Raw genomic sequence first — 22890 nt, forward strand, 5'->3', positions numbered from 1 at the left:
TCAGCAGGGTTTGTGTTCACAGAATTCCTGAATATTAATAACTGGCTCTCAACTGTGTTGTAAACATGTTTCAGGACACACTATAACTATGCCTCCCTCTCCCTCTCAAATTTGCTCTCTTTGCAGGACATTTTTATAAACCCATGGCCCTAAACTTCCAAGAGGAAAATACTCATGCCCAGATGTGACCACCTTCTCCACCTTGCCGCAAACATTCCAAAACACAGGGCGGAAGGAACGGAGGCGCCAAGACCCACGTGAGACCTGCTGCACGAGCAGCGGTAGCAGAGGCATAGACCAGCAACCTGCTCTCAAGAGTTGTTCTGTGCCCAGGTTTTGAATCCGCAGTCTTTCTGAACCTGAAAAGTGGGGTTCACTGATCTCTTCTCACTTTTGTGCAGTTTCCTGGGAGGGTTGATGGGATGTGGACTTTAAAAACCATGGCAGCTTCCGGTGGCAGCCCTTCACTTTCCAGGATGGAAACCTCCCTTCCTCTGTCTGTGCTTTGCATTAAAATTCCCTATTGTTCTCTCTTGCCCCCAAATATCCCTTCTCTAGTTCAAGTTATTTTGAGAGCAGACTTTCTAAGAAACAGATTAGCAATAGTCTTCAAAAGATTCAAATTGTTTTATACTACATCCTGGTGGAATGTTTATTCAGACAGACCATTCATTCACGTGCAAGAAAAATACCACTTTTTTTTGGCCCTTCACAAACATCCAGTTATCAGATGTGTCCTTTCCTGCCACCATGTACCGCAGAATTAATTCATGCGCTGCCTCCGCATCTGAGGAGAAAGAACTGTTTCAAGTTTTAGGAAAGCTGAGTCTATCAGTTTAAAAATCAAAACAAAATCATGAGAGGTGGGGACAGACGACACATGATATGCAAACCGTTCCTCTGAGGTGCTGAGGTGAAAAGCTACAGCCCGATAATTCTAGGGTTGACCCTAAGCAAAATTATGAAATGGGTCAAGTTCTTCTTCACCATCCTACCCCCTCCTCTTTCGGAATCACCAATCCCTGCCCCTCCACCAGCGTGCCTCACCTGCCTCCTAAACACCACTCTGTGTCCCATTTAGTCTTGCCTCACTCTTAGCCTTCCTGAAAAATCTTATATTTTACAGATGGATGAGGGTACCCTATTAGGGTACCTACAGGCACCTGCATTTTAATGGAGTCTTCTGGAAGTCAGGCCTAAGGATATGAATCTCTAATGGAAGAATTTCACTTGAAACTGAAAGTTATTTGGGCTGCACAAGTTTCAAAATACTCAACCCTCTTCTAAGTAGCCTACTGATAAGGTAATTCCTTTTAGGAGGCATTTCCTTAGCTGTGTGATAAATGGGCCCTGTTCCTTGCTGCTTTTACAAGGCTCCACTGCAAAGCCTCAAGTGCCTTGCTTGTCATCAGAGTTCTCATCTATCCGATGTCTTGTACTTTTACAGTTAGGATGACTTTCTCTTTCTTTAGAGTAAGTGCAGTCCACTCTTACGCCCCATTCCTCTTACTCCTTTCCAGAGTGTCTTTCTGGATTCCTATCTTCCCCACCTCCACTCTCTTCAACAGCTTGTCATAGATGCTTGAGAGAGGCAGGTGGAATTTCAGGCTAAATTTTTCCATGTGCACGTAATGTGTAGTATTCTTTGTCTAGTTATGCTACAAGCACGAGCTAGGTATGGTTTCCACCTGCTCTTCTTATTGATTTGTATTCTCATTTGGAGAATGAAAGATTTAGATTTAGCCAGACACTATTATCCTACAGACACCTGGCAATAAACAGTCTGGTTTCATTTGTCTGAAAATCTCTTTGTTTCACTTCCAACCTTGAAAGTATTCTTGCGGTTTAGAATTCAGGCTTAGCCGTTTGTAGGGTTATCTTCAAAGGGTTGAAAGAAACTATCTTCTGGCTTCTGTTATTTTTGTTGAGAAGTCTATTGGTTGAATTGTTGCTATGGCTCAAGTTAGTTTTGTCTTCAGTACTCAAGACTGTTTCTCCCTTTGTCTTTAATTTCCAGCAGTTTCATGACGATGCATCTGAGTATAGGTTCCTTTTTATTTATGTTGTTTGGGATTTACTGAACTCCTTGGATCTATAACATGATGTCCATCTTGGAAAATTCTCAGATTCTACAGTGTTCTGTTCTATCTTCTCTTTCTAGGACTCCACATAAATACACGAAACTTTTTCACTGAAATATGTATTTTTCTATAAACTTTCTTGGTCTCCTTTCCACCCTTGTTGTCTCCTTGCTTCAGCTGCAGTTATTTCTTCTGACCTATACCTATCAAATGCAGTCTTGGCCTCTCAGCTGCTTCTTCTAAGTGGGCAAACCGTCCAAGATGAAAATCTCATCTCTCTAGACCTTCTTCTCCTGGATTTTGGTTCTCTAATACCTGCTATAATAATATGGTTGGGTGTATATTTTAAATAAAGAATATGGTGCAGTGGAAATGAATCTGACTAGTATCCATGAGGATGCGGGTTCCAGCCCTGGCCTCACTCAGTGGGTTGGGGATCTGGCATTGCCATAAGCTATAGTGCATATCGCAGACACAGCTCAGATCCAGCATTGCTGTGGCTGTGGTGTAGGCCTGCAGCTGTAGCTCCGATTCGACCCCTAGCCTTGGAACTTCCATGTGCTGTGGGTGTGGCCCTAAAAAGCAAAATAAATAAATAAATAAATAAATAAATAAAATATCAAGTTCTCAGACTTTTTTTAAAAGGCATCTAATAAATCTATACAGTGAATAGCATGTCTTTATTCTATTTACAGTACATTTGTTATAAATATAATACATTTTTGAAAAGCTTAATTAACTTGAGTAGATTTATACTTTAAACAGATCAACTCAATTGTTAAAGTTACATAATAAAGAATATGATAATTTAAACGACAAAAATCCCATATTGTGAAATAGTGCACTCTATGCTGAGATGAATGAGGGCGGGGAGGGGGGAGTCAAACTCCTCCCAAAACTATATTCGAAGGAGAAAAAAATTTTTTTCTTTTTACAAAGTTATGTATAAGCCATAGGAACCACCAGATACTGAAGTATGAAGACTCTATAACCAAAGTTCAAAACTGATTTTAGAGAATTGTGTGAAGCAAGACAGGAAAATTTGTATTTAACACTCTATAGAACTTCACAGTAAAGCTGGAATTTATAGACTAATGGCTTAACAGGAGTATTGCCAACAAGGCCTTTTCTTCCTCAAAATCATCCCCTAAGGTTCATATACCATCATTCAGTTGTAACAGCAGATTTAGACATTGGTTTTAACATGGGGCATAATAAGGTGCATGGATATGTTGAAATTCTGTTTATGAGCATGTAAATTATTACCAGGGTTTAAAGAAATACAAAAAAAGAATTTAAGTATTATCAGTCCAACGTGCTTTGCACCATCAACACATTGACAAGTCAAAGGTATTTTGCAGTGATCCAATACCAACCTCTCAAACAAGTTAGATATTTCAAATACTGCTGTAAAACCCATTCAGTAAAATAAAACTGATTCCTGTGGATCTCGGTACAAATTTGTAAGTTGTCACACATTATTGATGATGATTAGGGCAGGCATGGAGTTCTGCTGACTTGTTTCAAACACTGTGACTTGGTCCGATAACTTGGCAAATACCCTGGGAGTTCCAAGGTTATAAACACCAGTATGGACAAAACATGCTTTCAGCTGCAAACTGTGAATCTCCTGGCTTTTAAGCTGAAGTTTATATTGTGTTTGTCCAAGCCACGTAAATGATCCATGGATTTCCAATGCTTCTGGGCTAAAGGAGGAGGAAAATGTAAGTTGGAAGATGTTTTGCTTCATACATTTTCCCCAGAGTCTCAATAACACATCCCTTTCATCTAGCAATTCTATTTCTAGAAATTATTTTATGATGTCAGCTGTTTATTAATAATAACAGTAATGGCAATAGCTATTATTATATAATAACTAACATTTATTAACAGTTACTATGTTCTAGGCATGATGCTAAGGATGAATTATCTTATTTCACCCTCATAAGAGCAGCTAGTAAATGATGGAACCTGACTTCAAACCTGAGCTCTTAGTCACTTGGTTATCCATACGTAATACAATAACAATCAGTATACACTTCACATTGCTTTTCTAAAAAAATCCAAAAATTTCTGAATTCCAAAAAGCATTCAGCTCTTGGAGTACCAGATGTGAAGGCATGGACCTATATATCTTTTTGTTATTTTATAAATCATAAAACAAGACAAAAAACCCTTCTATCACAAACTTGCTGATATTTAATTTTAGAATTCTTTATTACCAATACACTTTCATAAAAGTTTTGTGTCAGGCCAAAATAATTTGCTGCTTTTGGACATTGCTTTCCATTTTGTCACTACTGAAATGCTAAGACAATCCTCTGTAACTCTTCTCTAATACTTCTGTAATACCAAACAAAAAAAATCAGGGTATGCCTGAGTAAATTTTCTCTATCCATAGTAAGTAATTATTTGCATAATTTCAAAATATAAACTGCCTCCTAATCAATCTTTAACTACAAAACAAACTTGCCCTAAATAAATCTTTACCTTGTTGTTTTATGCCGAAGATCAACTATTACATCAACGTCAGCCTTTGAACAATTGGAAAGTAAAAGGGTCACTGGTACTAAACAAAGGCTATGGGAAAAAAACAAACAATGGTTAGCAGGGTATTAAAAAGGAAAAAAAACCTTCTCGAAAATATAACTTTTTTCTTTTTTTTGCTTTTTAGGGCCACACCCACAGCATATGGAGGTTCCCAGGCTATGGGTCAAATCATCGCTGTAGCTGCCAGCCTACACCACAGCCATAGCAACACAGGATCCGAGCAGCGTCTTCAACCTACACCACAGCTCACAGCAACGGTGGAACCTTAATCCACTGAGCGAGTCCAGGGATCAAACCTGCATCCTCACAGATGACAGTCAGATTCATTAACTGCTGAGCCACAAAGGAAACTCCATTGAAAATAAAACTTAAAGAGTACCTAACAACATAGCTCCTCAAAAACAATTAGATTCAAGAAAGGAAAAAAATTGAGTTATAAAATCATTCAAGACAAAATTATTCATATAAACAAGAAGTAAGACATATTAATACAATGCCTGAATACTAAATACCAAAATATACACATCCACAAACTATTTTATTTCCATTTATTACAGGTAATCTTAAAAAATAACTCTTAGGTGGAAACTAAAATAAAGGCCTAAAAAAGAATGTCTGCATGACTCACTGACCCACCTGCAGTCTCTCTACCTTATCAGACCTCCACAGGCAAAACAACCAGGCCCACAAAGTGGCTGACTTTCCAAAGACAAAGACAGCCCCAAGGACAAAGTTAAATTGTATACCATGATTCCAACTGCCATCTCAGACCTGTAGAACTCAGCACACTCACCCCCTGCCTATAAAACCTGATTCTCTCCCAAAGGCAGGGAACCTGAGTTTTTTACTTGCTCAGGGCTCCTGGCCACTCTGTTGGTCTATAAACCCTGCTTTCGATCTCACTGCTCCAGCCTCTTCCTCCTTCCTCCCCGCCACCTTAACAATAACCAAAATGTTTCTAAGTGGTTATTTCCTAAAATAAAAACCTGAAGTAAATAATTGCAACTAAGATCAATGGAGAAAAAAAATCATGAAAACGCCAACTGGTCTTCTCTATGTTTCTTGAAAATTACTTTGAGCACCTGGCCTAAACTGACATTTGCTCTTCTGTCAAATTTGCATAAAAGCCATCATGTTTGGAAGAATATGAGAGTTATTTCTGCAAAGCAAGTTATAAGGAAAGTCCTTTCAAGTAAACAGATTTGCTCAATTAACCTAATTTCCCATCTCACTTTGTAATTAATAAATCACTAAAGCATAGGAGAAGGACAGGCCGTGAAGAGAACTCATGAACAGATTGGTGCAGATTTCAGATAGAGGACATAATAAATGAACATCATCTATGCACAAATGAAGCCTGGTTACATACTATTATTTAAAATATTTTACTCTATTAACACAAAGAATAAAGAGATAACTAAAAAAAGAAAAACAATCTTATAAGCTCACACTAAATAACTATTAATTCTGCCCAGATAATGTATTTTATGCTTTCAGAAATTTTATATCCTCTTGCTAAGAAATACTTTCCAAACCATACTGCAAATAACAGATTTCCATAAACAAAAACTAAAATAACTTCAAAAAACTTATCCTTAGGTTGTACTGATGATATGCCCTTACTTCCCCCACAAATTTCTCACAAGGAAAGGACGGCAACAAGGACTACCAAATAGGTTTCCAGTCTAGAGTACCTCATTAAGTTAAACTCCAATCACATCATTTGTAACCAAAAGCAAAACCTCAGGACCTTTGCTATTCTGTTCCCATTTGGCCTCAAATTCTCCATGCTTCATCTAGATGCTTCTAGTCTGAGAAGAAATGAGAACATCTGGATGTTTCCTAGCCCTTCATTTCTGTTTCCTCCATGCACTGTTTCAGTGAAGAGCTCACCCCTCTCCCCAGCAAGCCTTAGGCATCATACCAAGTATTTAAGTAGGAGTGGGGGCTACGGCCTGCCTCTCCCCATTCCCAATTTTCTACTATTTTTCACAAATTCCTGTCAATTCTGTCTCCCACATAGCTCTGGAACCTGGTCTTTCACTCAATCTTCACTTTCCTTACAAATTCAAGTCATCACATCTCCTGCTTTATGCTAACAACTTCTAGACTCTCACTCTGATATAATCCAATCTTATTTTTATTTTTTAAATGATTTTTTCCCATTATCGCTGGTTTACAGTGTTCTGCCAATTTTCTACTGTACAGCAAAGTGACCCAGTCACACATATATATACATACACTATTTTTCTCACATTATCCTCCATCATGCTCCATCATAAGTGACTAGATATAGTTCCAATCCAATCTTTATACAGGGTGTTTCTCATACCTGACTCGTGGTCCTCACACCATGCACCTGAGAGCTTGTTCAAAAAAAGACTGCTGGGCCCAACACCCTGGGTTTCTGATTCAAGAATTTACATTTCTGGAATTCCTGTCATGGCTTAGAGGAAACGAATCTGACTAGCACCCATAAGGATGAAAGTTTTATCCCTGGCCTCGCTCAGTGGTTTAAGGATCCGGCATTGCCAAGAGCTGTAGTGTAGGTCGCAGATGCGGCTCAGATCCCACATTGCTATGGCTGTGGTGTAGGACAGCAGCTACAGCTCCAATTCAAACCCTAGCCTGGGAACCTCCATATGCCGTACAAGTGCAGCCCTAAAAAGACCAAAAAGAAAAAGAAAAAGAAAAAAGAAAAGAAAAGAAAGAAGAAGAATTTTTTTTTCCCCCACTGTACAGCAAGGGGATCAAGTTATCCTTACATGTATACATTACAATTACATTTTTTTCCCCCACCCTTTGTTCTGTTGCAACATGAGTATCTAGACAAAGTTCTCAATGCTATTCAGCAGGATCTCCTTGTAAATCTATTCTAAATTGTGTCTGATAAGCCCAAGCTCCCCTGCTGCTGGTTTGGGAATACATTTTGAAAACCACTGCTTAATACAAAAGCCTTTGTAAAAATGCTAATCTGACGCACTGCCGCTAAATTGTGGCATTATTAAAGGCATGAGTTCCAGAGTCAGATGCAAGGGTTCATTTAAACGTCAGCTCAATAATTCTGTACCTCAGTGTTCTCAACTGTAAACTGAGAAAAATAGCTATATCTACCTCTTTGGTTTGTTGTGGTGACTCAGTAAGATCAAATACGCTGAGTGCTGAGAACAGTGCCTAACACAAGTTCAAGAGTTCCACAAACATTAACTAATATGGCTTCTGACTTTAAGGAGCTGTGGCAGGGAGTTCTTCTGTGGTACAGCGGGTTAAGGACTTGGCGTTGTCACTGCAGTGGCTTGGGTCACTGCTGTGGTGAGGGTATGATCCCTGGCCCAGGAACTTTCACATGCCACAGCAGCTAAACCCAGTATGATTCATTATCTCTGGTCACCTACTGTTTCCTATAATCTCATTCCTCTGCTGCCATGTGTTCCACTGCCATGACCAAACCTCCTCCTGTCCCATTCCTCCCACATCTCCATTACTAAGAACATGCCACTAATCCTCAACCTCTTCATGTTTCTACATCTTGCTTCCACTGAGATCTGGCTGAGTACACAGTTTCCTCTACAGTCCTCTCAATAGCAGATGCTGCTTTTCTTCCAACATCTTCCACATCTCAGGTCAGAATGTCTTGTTAATGAAGCTAATACCACTTCTTCATTTTTTTCACTCCTATCACACCCAGAAAAAACACCTCCATCCTTGTTATAAACTACTCCAAGGTTTTTATTCTTTTTATCTATCCCCATATTGACAAACTAAAACCAGTGGTAGTAAATCAGTACAGCAGAGATTCGGGGAGGGATGAGGTAAAGATGCTTCACATGCACGCGCACGCGCGCGCACACACACACACACACTCACAACCCTCTGCTTCCTCTAATATGTCTGCCAAGCAGGCATACCACTTAGACAGGACAACTGCTCAAGGCTTCTTTTCCATATCTTCTCAGTTTCACCTATAAAAAGCTTCTGCATGAGTTTGCTTTCTTTCCTTCAACCCTGATCTCTGTCTTTATTTTGGAGAACTTCCCTCCCAAGTTGGATGACTCATTCAATTCCTTCTCAAACCCTGACCTGTCACCTCCACAACCACCAGTACTATTCAAAACTCAGCCATGTAACTTCCATGATGAAACTGCAAATCTTTTTTAGTCACCTTAAATAACTGCCTCTGAAATACTACTTTACTCTCTGACAACTATCTCCAACTCTCCAGCTGTCTCACTCAATTACACTTCTGATCTTTAGTTTTATAAGGATGCCCACTCACTCAACTCTCTATTTCACTGATTCTCAATCCTGGTTACTGTGGTAACTGTAATTACGTTGGCAGTTACTCACTCCCCTTACCTTCCTACTGTGGGATTGTGGATTTTACTGTTGACTGTGAAGGAGAGGCTATCTGGCCAATGGAATTATAAATGATTTTGATGCAAACAGAAGCCTTAAATGTACTATTGCGATACAGCTCACTTTTTGTACTCCAGAGATATGCCATGAGAAGAACACATCCTAGGTAGCTGCTGCCCGTGTGGACTGACCCCAAAACATATGTGTCAAAGACATGAATCTAACCAACCCACAGCCTGAAGCAGAGCTTCAGCCAAATCATAGTTGGCCTGCAGACCCATGAGTGTGGGAATAAGTGCCTTGTAAGCTAGTGAATTCTGGAGGGGTTTACCACAAAGCATTATCATGGCAATAGTAACTGATACAGATTCAATCTGGTATCACCTGAGGATTTATTTAAAATATACAGACACCCAGGAGTTCCCTGGTGGCTTAGTGGTTAAGGATTCAAAGTTGTCACTGCTGTGGCTCAGGTTCAATTCATAGCCTGGGAAGTTCCACATGCCATGGGTCCTACTCCCAGAGACTTTGGCTGGAGCATCATGATTTTCAAAAACTCTTCAGGGGATTCTATTGTGCAGCCAAAGTTGGAAAAAACTGCCATATCTTGTCCTTCTCAAACCAGCCTTATTTTCATACTTCCATGCATAATTTTGATTCTGTGATGCTCTATTGTAACCCACTACTCTGCTTCAGTTTGATCAAACCTGTCCACTTTCACATACTTCTCTGCACTGCCTAAATTCTATGACACTTTTTACCATAAGAGAATCATGTGGAAAAGTCACTAGTATCCATGAAGATGTGGGTTCGATCCCTGGCATCGGTCAGTAGGTTAAGTATCCAGTGTTGCTGTGAGCTGTGGTGAAGGCCAGTAGCTACAGCTCCAATTTGATCCCTAGCCTGGGAACTTCCATATGCCACAGGTGCAGCCCTAAACAAACAAACAAATGAACAAAAACTGTCTACAGAGTTCCTGTCATGGCTCAGTGGAAACAAATCTGACTAGTATCCGTGAGGACGCTGGTTCGATTCCTGGCCTCACTCAGTGGGTTAAGAATCTGGCATTGTTGTGAACTGTGATATCAGTTGCAGATGCAGCTCAGATCTCGTGTTACTGTGGCTGTGGCGTAGGGTGGCTGCAACAGCTCCAATTCGACCCTTAGCCAGGGAACCTCCATATGCCTTGGGTGCAGCCCTAAAAAAGATAAAAGACCAAAAAAAAAAAAAAAAAAAGCCTGTCTATGGAAGGATGTGAAGTCAAGACAGGTTCACTAGGAATAAAACAATTTTTCTCTCAACTTTGGCTGCACATCAGAATCATCTGGAGAACTTTAGGAAATCTGGATGGCCAGCCTCCACCCTCAACCAATCAAATCAGACCCTCTGGGAGCAGGACCAAAGCATCTGTAGTTCTTCAATTTCCCAGGGATCCCAGTGTGCATCTGTGAGTCAAAAGTGCACAGGATAAGTACAGAACAATTAAGACCTGGATAAAGATTTAAGACCAAACGTATTTCAGAATAACTTAAAAAGGCTAAAATTTTAAAGTCTGACAATACAATGTGTTGGTGAAGGTATGAGTAGAGGGAACTCCCACATACTACTTATGGGATGCATAAATCAGTAAACTCCTAGATAAGGCAACATACATGCATCAGGAGATACATACAAAACTCAGGGAAGAATTCAAAATAGTTGAAATATAAAAATAATCTAAAAATCCATCTAGAGTGGATCTTCTTCAATATTTAGGTTACTGCCATTGTCAAAATAAGTCTGTGTGTCTCTGTGTGCATGTACACACAGGTTTGTGTATTGTGGAAAACTTTTTTTTTTGGTCTTTTTGTCTTTTAGGGCTGCAGCCACGGCATATGGAGGTTCCCAGACTATGGTTCCAATCAGAACTATAGCCACAAGCCTACGCCACAGCCACAGCCACAGCAACTAGGGATCTGAGCCATGTCTGCAACCTACACCACAGCTCACAGCAGTGCCAGATCCTCAACCCACTGAGCGAGGCCGGGGATCAAACCCACATTCTCATGGATGCTAGTCGGGTTCAATAACCACTGAGCCACAATGGGAACTCCTGCTGTTTAAAACTTTTAACAAAAATATATCTCAAACCTTTTTTGATGAAAGGGATGATTAAAGGATTCTGGATAGTGAAGACTCATTTTAATGAGATTAGAAAGCTGCTCTACTGATGGTCTTGAAGAAACTGTAGTGTTTTCTGGCCTGAAAAATTTTAATAGTTCCATTTCTGGTGGCTCCTGAGAAAAGAAAAGAAAAAAATACATGACAATAAAAACACTGCCTTGTTAAAATCAAGAATAGCATGTACAAACAAAGTTAAAATTAGTAGAGATAAAGGTAAAGCATGAAAAATACTTTTCCTGCTGTTATTTAAACAACCAGTTAGAATCATATGCAATACAATCAAGGATAAAGACACTAGGATCCATAATCACTTACTATTCATTCTCTATTATGTGATGGGGTTAGACTTGAAATCCAGCAACTTCACATATTAGCTCTTTAATCCTGGCTGTGTTATTTAATACTTTTAAGACTTAATTTCCTCATGTGTAAAAAGGGGTTCACGATAATAGTAATTTCAAAAGTTGCTATGGTTCTCATCTAATAAAATTGCTTGCTACTTAGGCTACAGACATTCAATTGCATAGCATCTGTTTTAACAGTTAAAGGACCAAAACTGCTTTAGAATTTCATTTCTGAAAATGGATTGCTGAGTTTCACAGATTACTGTGCCTCAACTACATTAACTGAAGGTTAACATGTATGTAAAAGTCTTAATATAGCTAGTGTTAGGCACACTGTAAACATTTCAATAAATATCACTGCCATCTAAATAAAAATAGAGAATAACGTCCCATTTCTATTATTATTAGTTTCTTTCTTGGTTATTTTTTTCTCTGTTTTCCTTCACCATCTAGAATATTTTGATTTTTAATTTTCTGCTAGCCTAGTTAGATTCTGATCTATACACAGGATTGGCAAACTACACCCCATGGGCCAAATCCATCCTGCCTCCTTTTTTTATAAAGAAAGTTTTATGGAAACACAGCCACATCCACACATTGTTTACACACTGGCTACGGTTGCTTCTGGACTCCAAACAAGAGATTTCTGACAAAGACCTTCTGACCAGCAAATTCTAAAATATTCACTATCTGGATTTCCTGAGAAAAGGTTTCCGGACCCTTGATTTATAGTTGCAAAAGCAAGAATTAAATGTGCTTTTGACTTATGAGTGCGAGACAAGTAACTAGAGGTTCACTCTGAAGGAGGGAAGATTCATGCCAGGAAGAGAGCAAGAGCAGAACTTTTGGAGTGCTGGTCATGTTCTCTTTCTTGATTGGGTCCTAGTTATGCTGGAGTGCTCTTCAATTTGTGAAAGTTGATAAGCTAGTCTACACTTTAATAAAAAGTTCAAAGAATGTACTATTGTTTAAAATCATATAAGAAAAACAAGCTATTTTGGGGGACTTCTAATTATACTAAATAAAGCTCTATATACCACTTACCATGAGAAAAACACACAATGAAGAGTTTCCCTCTCTTTCAGCTTAAAAGCAGCAACAAGTATTTTCACAATCAACACTGGACAATTGGTACAGTAGTTTCACAATAAGTACTTGACTCAACCTTATGACAGACAGTTCCACCAAAAGAGAACCAAGGTATGTAATACTATTACCGCTGGTTTATAAGAAAGCTAAAGTTTATCAAGTTATGAGAGTAATTTGCACTAACTACATCATCAATCTGAAAGCCTCTGGGTCCAATATATTACTCTTAGTATGATGAACCTGCTATATCTCCCAACCCAGTAAATCATATGAACAGAACATAAAATACTTCAAAGGTGAAATACAGAGAAATAAAAAAGGATATGCTCCCCCACACACACAAAAAAAGGATATGCCCTACATTGTTTTAGTAAAATGGGACTATAACAAGGGTAAATTTTGGAGTTCCCATTGTGTCTCAGCAGGCTAAAGACCCAACTTTGTCTCCGTGAGGATGCAGGTTTGATCTCTGGTCTCGCTCAGTGGGTTAAGGATCCAGCGTTGCCTCAAGCAGCAGTCTAAGTCATAGATTCAGCTCAGATTCTGTGTTGCCGTGGCTGTGGTGCAGGCCCGAGACGTGACTCCAATTCGACTCTTGGCCTAGGAACTCCATATGCCCCAGGTGTAGCCATAAAAAGAAAAAAGAGTAAATTTAATAGAAAACACTGTTTCATTTTCTAAATGCTAATCCTGCCTTTTTGACATATTCTAAATGATCAAAATATGACAATTTACAACTAAAACTAGGGATTCTTGTATTAAACCAGTTTGAGAAAAAGAATTTTCTTAAAAATAAGAAATAGACTTGGGGTTAAATTTGATATCTTCATCAAACCTAACAGAAAATTACCATTAGTAATCACTAAAGTAAACTTTGATTCAAATTACAGAATTACCAAAGGAAGCTAAAACTACTGACCTAACTTTAATGAGACATCAGATATTTACATAGTTCCAAATTATCTCCCCACCTTATTACTTATTATTATAAAAAGAAAAAACAGTAACTTTATTGAGAAGAAAAGGCAGACACCTCCTTAATCAAATGATCCATCACTAATAATAGGATAAGTTAATATCATGTTCCTTCTGATGTAATATAGCAATGAAGACATAGCATCACCTAGGTAGTATTTCAGCCAAAAACGTATAATCTTAATCTAATCATGAGGAAACATAAGGTAAATCCAAAGATGTATTATTCTACATTAAAACGACTGGCTAGTGCTCTTCAAAAATGTCAATGTTATAACTGACAAAGGTTCAGAAACTGTTCCAGATTAGAGACAAGATAGGTAAATGCAATGCGTGATCCTGGACTGAATTCTTGATGGGAAAAAACAAAGTCTTACAGCCAAGGCCTTTGATGACATTTGAATATGGACTGTATATAAGAGTACTGTACCAATGTTAAACTTCTGGACTTTACTAATGGTTTTTGTGATGATGTAAGACATTGTCTTTGTCCTTAGGAATACTCAATGAAGTATTTAGGGGCAGAAAAGCAAGGTGCCTGCAATTTACTTGGGAGTAATTACTTGAGAATGATTTAGAAAAAAATTAATATGTACATGAACAGAGAAAGAATAGTAAAGCAAGTAAGGCAAAATGTTAACCAACGGTAAACCTGAGTGAAAGGTATAACAGAGTCCTTAATATTATTTTTGCAGCTTTTCTTTAAGTTTGAAAATTATTTCAAAATAAAAGTCATCAAAAATAATAGGGAGAAAAGCTTGAAAATTAAAACCCATTATTTATAAACACAATACAAGGTCACTGTTTGAATCACAGGACTAAATGTCCTTAAATTTTATTTATATATACTCTAACAACTTTTAGTAGGATTAAACAGTATTTGAGGAAAAATAAGAAAATAAACGGTATTACCAGCTGTTGCACAACTCCAGAAGCCATCCTTTACATTGTATGATAGGACCCCTACAGTTCTGAAATGGTATGTGGGCCTGTTAAACTATAAACAAGGTAACATAGAGCATATGGTTCCCTTTCTCTCAAGCAAATCAATTCTTTTAATAACTATGAATTCTAAATTCAATAAAGATCTTAGGAAACTCCAAGATCACAAAAGCATCTTAATACTCTTACAAAATGCACTAGTGAATTTTAAAATCAATTTATGTTCATTTCTAATTTGAATCAGCCTTCTGCCACCAACACCAACTCAAATCCCAATATAAAAGCTCGCACAAACAGAAAGCTTCAAAAACACAAAAAACAATCAAACAAAAAACTGCACAAGCTCGCAGGAAATCCCCACAGCAAATTCGGTCATTACCTGTTTCTGAGGATAGGAAAAAGCTTCTTTTCCTATAGTGTGAAGAACAACATGATGCTGACCTTCCAAAATAAGCTGCTTATTGTCCTCCACTACGTATGCCTAAGAGGTAAAAAGCACAAAAAAATGTTATCCTACCTGGCAGTAAACTCAAAAATAACCAATGCAATATTTGAGGGAAAGTAAAGGTATTATGGCTAATATCTATTAATCATCAATACTCATAGCTGTGTCAGCATTTCCTCCTTTTTTTGGCAGCACTCACCACAAGTGGAAGTTCCTGGGCCAAGGATCAAACTTATGCCACGGCAATGACCAGAACTGCAGCAGTGAGAACATAGGATCTTTAATCCACTGAGACACAAGGGAACTCCAGCATTTCTACTTTTATTCTTTTATTCAATCAATAAAGCATCTGTCAAAATCTGCTCTGCCTCAATATAAAACAATTGGTCTGGGAGTTCCCTGTGGTGCAGCAGGTTAAGGATCCAGAATTGTCGGTTCAGGTCGCTGCTGTGGCAAAGGTTTGATTCCTGGCTTGGGAACTTTGACATGTTGCAGGCATAGCCAAAAACCAACCAAACAAATAAACAAACGAAAAGAGTTGGCCTGGATATCCAAGAGACGTTTTGAAATCTTTTCCAATTTTCTCTAGATTGCTTAAGAAACCAGTCCAAAAGAATAGTGCCATTACATAATGCAAGCTCTTTTCTTTACTGGACTGCCAATATACAGGTAAACGGCTTTTTCTTATGGTCTTGTTTCTGAAATGCAACCATGGTTTAATCACGTAGTAGAGCAAAATCAGTGAATATAATCATAAATCCTGTAAGTGGAAAAGCCATGTCTTTGGCTATCTTAAATTTAAGTGCATATAGTTGGGGGGCCGGAGGGCTCTTCCCTTTCTATAGAGTGAACTGATTTCACCTATATTAAAACACTTATGGGAGGTCCCGTCATGGCACAGCGGAAACAAATCCGACTAGGAACCATGAGGTTTCAAGTTCAATCCCTGGCCTCATTCAGTGGGTTAAGGATTCAGCATTGCTGTGAGCTGTGGTGTAGGTCGCAGACGCAGCCTGGATCTGGCATTGCTGTGGCTGTGGCTGGCAGCTACAGCTCCTATTCGACCCCTAGCCTGGGAACCTCCATATGCTGTGGGTGCAGCCCTAAAAAAGACAAAAAAAAAAAAAAAACACCACTTATGCCAGCATCCAACTCCTTGAACTTCTGTCCTGGAGAAAATAAATTCTTATGGCTCTAATATATGGTTATTGTCACATTGTGCAAATATGAATGCTTACATTTTTTTAACAAGCTCAATTTTTTTTTACTATCAGATTTAACAAACAGAAAATAGCCAAAATCCTTACGAAAGTTCATAAAAGTTTATTTTCAATACTTCTCATGATGAATGACAATGGATCACACTTGGAGAGGGGCTGCACTAAGGCACAGCACAGCCCAGGGCCAGCTCAGCAACCATCCATACACAACCCAGAAATGTACAAGTTAAATACCTGATGGGGTGACCTTTGGATTATAGCTAATAGGTAAGGTCCTGAGACAGGTCAATTATCTTTTCCAGTGGTCTCACAAGACTGAGCAAAAGTCACCCACTGTCATTAATAATCCTATAAAGCACTGTGTTCCCTGCACAAAGGCTTGGTTTTTCACTATGAACCTAGTGTTTTTGTTTGTTTTGGTCTTTTTAGGGCTTCACTTGTGGCATATAAAAAGTCCCAGGTCGAATCGGAGCTGCAGCCACCGGCCTACACACACCATGGCCACAGGAATGCAGGATCCTTAACCCACTGAGCGAGGCCAGGGATGGAACCTGAATCCTCATGGATCCTAGTCGGGTTTGTGACTGCTGAGCCACAACAGGAACTCCCCAACATTTATTTTTGGTTAAGATTGGTTAGGAGTTGTACTATATCCTCTTTCCAACTACATTTTACAAGAATGTTGTCCAAGCTCATAGTTTTCTCCTGTATCATATTTTATTAGAGTACTACACTTCATATGCATCCCACTCCACAACTTAAATGACTTGTCAAATTTTCATTCAATAGGGTCCTTTGTGCATTACCTACAGACTTCACTAAAGAAAATCTACTGATCACTTTCTCAAATGAGTTGAATAATAAACTTATCATAGTTCCTAGCCACTACCAAACTTAATACACTATTCTATAATCTATTCAAATTTCCATTTCCTAACCAAGGAGAATCACAACCTTGGGTAGTTTTCTTCTTCATATGATCAGCAATACTAGTAATGGGTTTTTATTCAGGGTGATTTTTTTTCAAGAGATTAACTCTTTCACCTAATTGCCCCCACCCCAAGGTTACGGTGGGCTCAACAATGAGTACAGAATAAAGCATACATTACTCAAAATCTTGTCTCAGAAACACTAAAAATGGTTATGTAGCAGGAATTTGTGGAGTGACAGTTACAAATGCCAAATGTCTATCATACATTTATTTAGTGGATGGTTGGTTTACATTAAGGGGGACAATGCTACTGAGCCTGAAAATAGGATCCTCTTGATTCTCTGCTTCAAGAACATCGGATTATCAAGCTAATAATGTATACTCATCTTTTGAACATTAAATGTCTTCACCTCTATAATCAACAAAAGTACCAATTTGCTTAAGCAGTTTTATTAGAACTCACAAAGCCAGCTTGTTCTCAAAAGAGCTTATTTAAAAATGTGCAGTTTAGTAAAAAGAACAATCTGGAACATCTGAGTCAATTTAAAGTGCATGTTCTGTTCATCTACTATGAGTACGTCTGTGTGTTAGGTCTTATATCAGACAACACAAAACCAAACTTGTCATAGTTCATGTGAATATCACTGAGGAAGATCCTAAATTTCACTGTAAAATTATTTTCTGAAAAATAAACAAATGATACAAACTAAGCTACAAATGGGCATGCTGGGAAAAATAAATCTCCTCTGTATTATAGTTAACTTTAGAGAAAACCAATGCTTAAACAAACTCATTCTAGCATGCTATGTGTGGATCGTATTTGAATTTTTTTAAAAAAATTAAAATGAGGAGTTCCCATCGTGGCTCAGTGGTTAACGAATCCAACTAGGAACCATGAGGTTGCGGATTCTATCCCTGCCCTTGCTCAGTGGGTTAAGGATCTGGCGTTGCTGTGGCTCTGTGGTGTGGGCTGCAGATGCAGTTCAGATCCCGCATTGCTGTGGCTCTGGCGTAGGCCAGCAGCTACAGCTCCAATTGGATCCCCAGCCTGGGAACCTCCATATGCCACGGGAAGCAGCTCTAGAAAAGGCAAAAAGACAAAAAAAAAATTAAAATGACATTTTCAAATAATCTAGAAAAATTAAAGACCAACAAGTAGATAATTAAAAATTACTCTTAATTGGGTGAGATAATAATATGGTGGGGTTACAGTCCTCATCTGCTAGAAGTACATATAAAAGTATTTACATATGAAATATTATATCATTAAAAAATACAACAAAGTATAAAGGAAGGCAGAAATAAAAGAAAGGAGCTAAAAGGAAAAGATGAAATATGAACAGCAACAAATTAGTGGCTACTGAAGCCTCCTGAATAATAGATACCCAGAGGTTCCTAGTGCTATTTTTCCTTTTTCAGAGCTTGAAAATGCCCACAATAAAGAGTTTAATAGCACTTTAAGGAGTTCCCACTATGGCGCAGTAGATTAAATGACCTGGCTTGTCTCTGCGGTGGCCCCGGTTTAATCCCTGGCCCAGCACAGTGGCTTGGGGATCTGGCGTTGCTGGAGCTGCAGCTCAGATTTGATCTCTGGCCCAGGAACTTCCACATGACATGAGTGTGGCTCCCCAAAAAGTAAAAATAGCACTTATCACATCTACAATATTCTCAATAGCATTCAGAAGTAATAATAAGACAGAAGAAAGTCACCTAATTTGAATGAATTTAAACTGTTAAAGAAGTCACAAAGTAACTTTAATACTGAAACTGGAAATTTTAAGTAGAAAAAATATAAGCAAGAGCTTACATTTAATCTTCAGCTTAAGAATCAAGTACAAGTGAGGCTTGCTGAAATAATTTAATAACACATACCTTCCACAATACAACAATATTCAAATCTACTTCATTGCACTTCTGAATTAATCTCACAGCATCCTCTATTGACTGTTTTTCTGTATGCAGAGAAGACTGAGCTTGTGGTTTCTTCAATTCAGAGGATAAACTTCGATAAAAGAAGTCTGCACATGGGCTTGCCGAACTTACTATCTGTTAAAAGATAATCATTTGTCTATGTAAGTGTTTTCAATTAGATATACCCTGTCAAAATGTATATTTCTACAAGTTACATACACCCAAAATGCTTATTCAATAATTTTTTTATCAGTTTGGTTGAATACAAGGAGGCCATCCTAAGACTTGAACCCCTAAAATATGTGGTATGAATTACCCTCAATCTTAAAAGCTCAAACTTCAAAATCATAATCTACATTGCTATGACATTAGTGTTGACCTTCTGAGTATCCAGGTAGGATGAATGGGTATCACTAAGAGAATGGAGCGTTCCCGTTGTGGGTCAGTGGGTTAAGAACATAACGTAGTCTCTGTGAGGGTGCAGGTTCAATCCCTGGCCTCACTCAATGGGTTAAGTATCCAGCATTGCAGCAAGCTGCAGCATAGGTCACAGATGCAGCTTGGATCTGGTGTTGCTATGGCTGTGCTAGAGCTCCAACTCAACCCCTAACCTGAGAATTCCTATATGGTGCAGATGCAACTATAAAAAGAGAGAGAGGGGGAGGAAGGGAGGAAGGAAAGAAGGAAATGAATAAAAAGTAAATTGTTGAAAAGAAATTATTATTTTTTTACTACTAAAATAACCTAAGTGGAGTTCCCACTGTAGTACTTGGTTAAGAATCCAATTACAGCAGCTTGGGTCACTACAGAGGGTGTTGCCACAGCTGTGCCATAGCTGTGGCATAGGTTGCAGCTGCAGCTTGGATCAATCTCTGGCCTGGGAACTTCCATATGTCACAGATGAAGCCATAAAAAAATTTTAAATTAAGACAAAAAATAAGTACTTCAAATATTTGTAACACTAGGTGATATTCAATGAATAAATGCAAATGGAGTTACTGGCATTAACTTGGCTTTTATAATTGAAGGGAGAGATCAAGAGAAAAGATTTTTAAATGGAGGACAGGACTTCACTTTATTAACGGAATAATGTGTTTCATAGTAAAATGTCTACACTTAATAATTTCCTGCATTATAAACTATATTATGTAGATATTAAGCTTCAAGTTAATTATTAAATATTAATAAATATATAGATTTTCCCCCTTAGATGTGACCTTTTTCTGGGAAACCATTGTCCACATAGTTATCTCATTAACCAGTAGTGTTTAGTAAGTTCTGTTTACTCTGATTCATCAAAAGGGAAAAGGTCTTTGTTTATGTCTTCTTCAGAGTGCTTATTCAAAATTAACAGCAAATACAATAAAAGTTACAACCTTAATATAATTTAAAGGTCATGATGATATTTCTAGGGATTTTAAATTTTTTCAGAAAGACATGAACAACAACAACAACAAAAAAACAACTGAAGTCCTAAAAGCTAAACTTCACCCATTCAGGAAGCACAGTATCTCCAAAAGTCATACTTGCTTTGGAATTATTGGATTTTTGGTGCTCTGGGATATTTTTAAATAGCTGCTTCCTCAAATGATCAAAAGAGAGTCCAAAGAGTGAGTCAGACAAAGGCAAATAGTAACAGAAATACAAAAGTGTAAGTACGTTTGGAAATATCAAGGAGAAGAGCACAAAGAAGAAATAATACCAGTAACAGCACACAACTACAGGGAATTTGGTCCAGTATTTATCAAAGCAGGTCCCCAGATCATCTCTTCATATTATTTGCAGGGCTGAATGAAAATGTGTACTCCCTAATTCCACCCAAAGTATTATGAACCAGGGCTTCATTTTTTTGTTTGTTTGATTTTTGCTTTTTAGGGCCACACCTGCGGCATACGGAAGTTCCCAGGGTGGAATTGGAGCTACAGCTGCCAGCCTATGCCAGAGCCACAATGCGGGATCCGAGTGGTATCTACAACCTACACCACAGCGCACAGCAACGCCAGATCCCTGACCTACTGAGTGAGGCCAAGGATCGAACCAGCATCCTCATGGATATTAGTCAGATTCGTTTCTGCTACATAATGGGAACTCCTGAACCAGAACTTTAGAAGTGGGGAGGCAAAGCTTTCATTTTTACAAAAATTCTCAATGTAAAAAATAGGGTGTGCAGATTGATAACCCCAATACCACCTAGGAGCTTTAGCAATTTAGAACCCCAGGTCTCATTCAGTCCCACTGATTGAGAATTTGCATTTATTTTAACAAGATTCCCAGATGACTTCATATGCATATTATTTCCAAGTGTGAAAACCATTCTCTATGTGATTCTAACATATAATTAAGTTGGGAGTAACACTGCCCTAGACAACAATACATTTAAAATTACAAACCAGCATATTATTTGGTTCTCAGAACCATATGATATTCCAAAATCCAGAGGATTATCATCTACATGTTCCACTGTGACCACTTTCCCAAATAAAGAGGTTCCCTCATATGATTCTATTTCTTTTTAACCCTAAGCACTATACTTATCTCATGTGGCATATGGAAGTTCCCAGGCTAGGGGTCCAACTGGAGCCGCAGCTGAGAAGGTACCAGCCTATGCCACCGCAACAGAAATGCCAGATCCAAGTAGCATCTGCGACATACACCACAGCTTATGGCAATGACAGATCCTTAACCCACTGAACGAGGCCAGGGATCAAACCCACGTCCTTTTGAATACTAGGCAGGTTCGTTACCAGTGAGCCATGAGGGGAACTCCAGAAACTACTGTAAATAACTAATTTAAATAGTATACTCCGTGTAGTATTTCTCTTTGCTCTGGAGCATGAAGGCAAGTTGCAAATCCCAACAAAGCTGATATGTTCACCCAGTAAAGAACGTGGAGATTACTAAGGAATCTTTTGCCAAAACAGAAAAGATATTACAGAACTGTGACTTTTAAAATCAGATGCTACTGTGCTTATTTGCATACCTGTTCATTTCCAAAGATGATATCTGCAAAGGTGTACTTTTCTGGGGACTGTGTGGCAACTAAAAAAAACAGGGAAAAACAAACTAATCATATCATTGACGTGAGACATAAAATGACCATTTAAGAAAGTGTGAAAGTAAAATGGATTTACCTTCTTCCTCCTTACATCGTATTGCCTTGAAACAAAATTTTCCCTTCTCCCTACTGGCAAGTTTGGCATCTAGAAAGAGAAAAAAGAAAATTTCAAAGATGTTTCTCAGTTTATAGCATGGTAAAATATAATTCATTATTCAGACATCCTCCATCAAATTGGAAATTTATTCACAATTAGAAATGTTTAATAAAAAAACTTCATTTTCATCTCAATAAAGCAAATCTCATTCAGCTCTTAAAAAGGATAAGACTAAGTTTTCTTGAAATATATATTCATATGTACATACATATTCATATACATATGACATTACAGATAAATAGAAAGTTTGAAAAACTAGAACTTGGGAGCCAGAAAATCCACAATTCCACCAATCTATCATTTTTTTACTTCCCTTCAGTATTTTTTCATATGATTATACCAATATTATTATATAAACAAACTTTGCTATGTATGATGCATTTTTTCACTATTGCACATTTTGAAAGATAATATATCTCGATGACCACAAAATAATCTGAGCTGTAGCTTAACTGTACACTCAATTTTTCTCTATTACACGTAATCTTGCAATAAACTGCTTTGAATATATGGATCTTCTCATATTTTGAATTAATTCCTTTGTATAAATTTCAAAAAATAAAGATTATTGTGAGGCTAGGTAAGATGTTAAACATTTTTCTTTATCTTTTGAAATACATTGTATAATTCTTTCCAGAAAGAGCAAATATCATTTTGCCAGCTTCAATCCA

The 22890-nt window shown here is 38.0% G+C and overlaps 1 protein-coding gene across 3 annotated transcripts in view; it reads right to left on the minus strand.

Annotated features, from left to right (window-relative positions):
- Positions 1-2742: 2742 nt before the first annotated feature.
- The window catches only part of TRAPPC8 (trafficking protein particle complex subunit 8), an 89973-nt gene continuing 69825 nt past the window's right edge, over positions 2743-22890 (minus strand). For all 3 annotated transcript variants that reach the window (XM_047794059.1, XM_047794060.1, XM_047794061.1), the window contains exons 23-29: positions 22139-22207; positions 21988-22046; positions 18969-19142; positions 14880-14981; positions 11118-11263; positions 4572-4661; positions 2743-3787 (exon numbers count right to left, since the gene is read on the minus strand). In XM_047794059.1, coding sequence (XP_047650015.1) covers positions 3553-3787; positions 4572-4661; positions 11118-11263; positions 14880-14981; positions 18969-19142; positions 21988-22046; positions 22139-22207 — 875 coding nt within the window. In that variant the 3' untranslated portion in view covers positions 2743-3552. The remainder of the gene's footprint in view (positions 3788-4571; positions 4662-11117; positions 11264-14879; positions 14982-18968; positions 19143-21987; positions 22047-22138; positions 22208-22890) is intronic.

Source organism: Phacochoerus africanus, chromosome 8, assembly GCF_016906955.1.
Source record: "Phacochoerus africanus isolate WHEZ1 chromosome 8, ROS_Pafr_v1, whole genome shotgun sequence".
Classification (NCBI taxonomy): domain Eukaryota; kingdom Metazoa; phylum Chordata; class Mammalia; order Artiodactyla; family Suidae; genus Phacochoerus; species Phacochoerus africanus.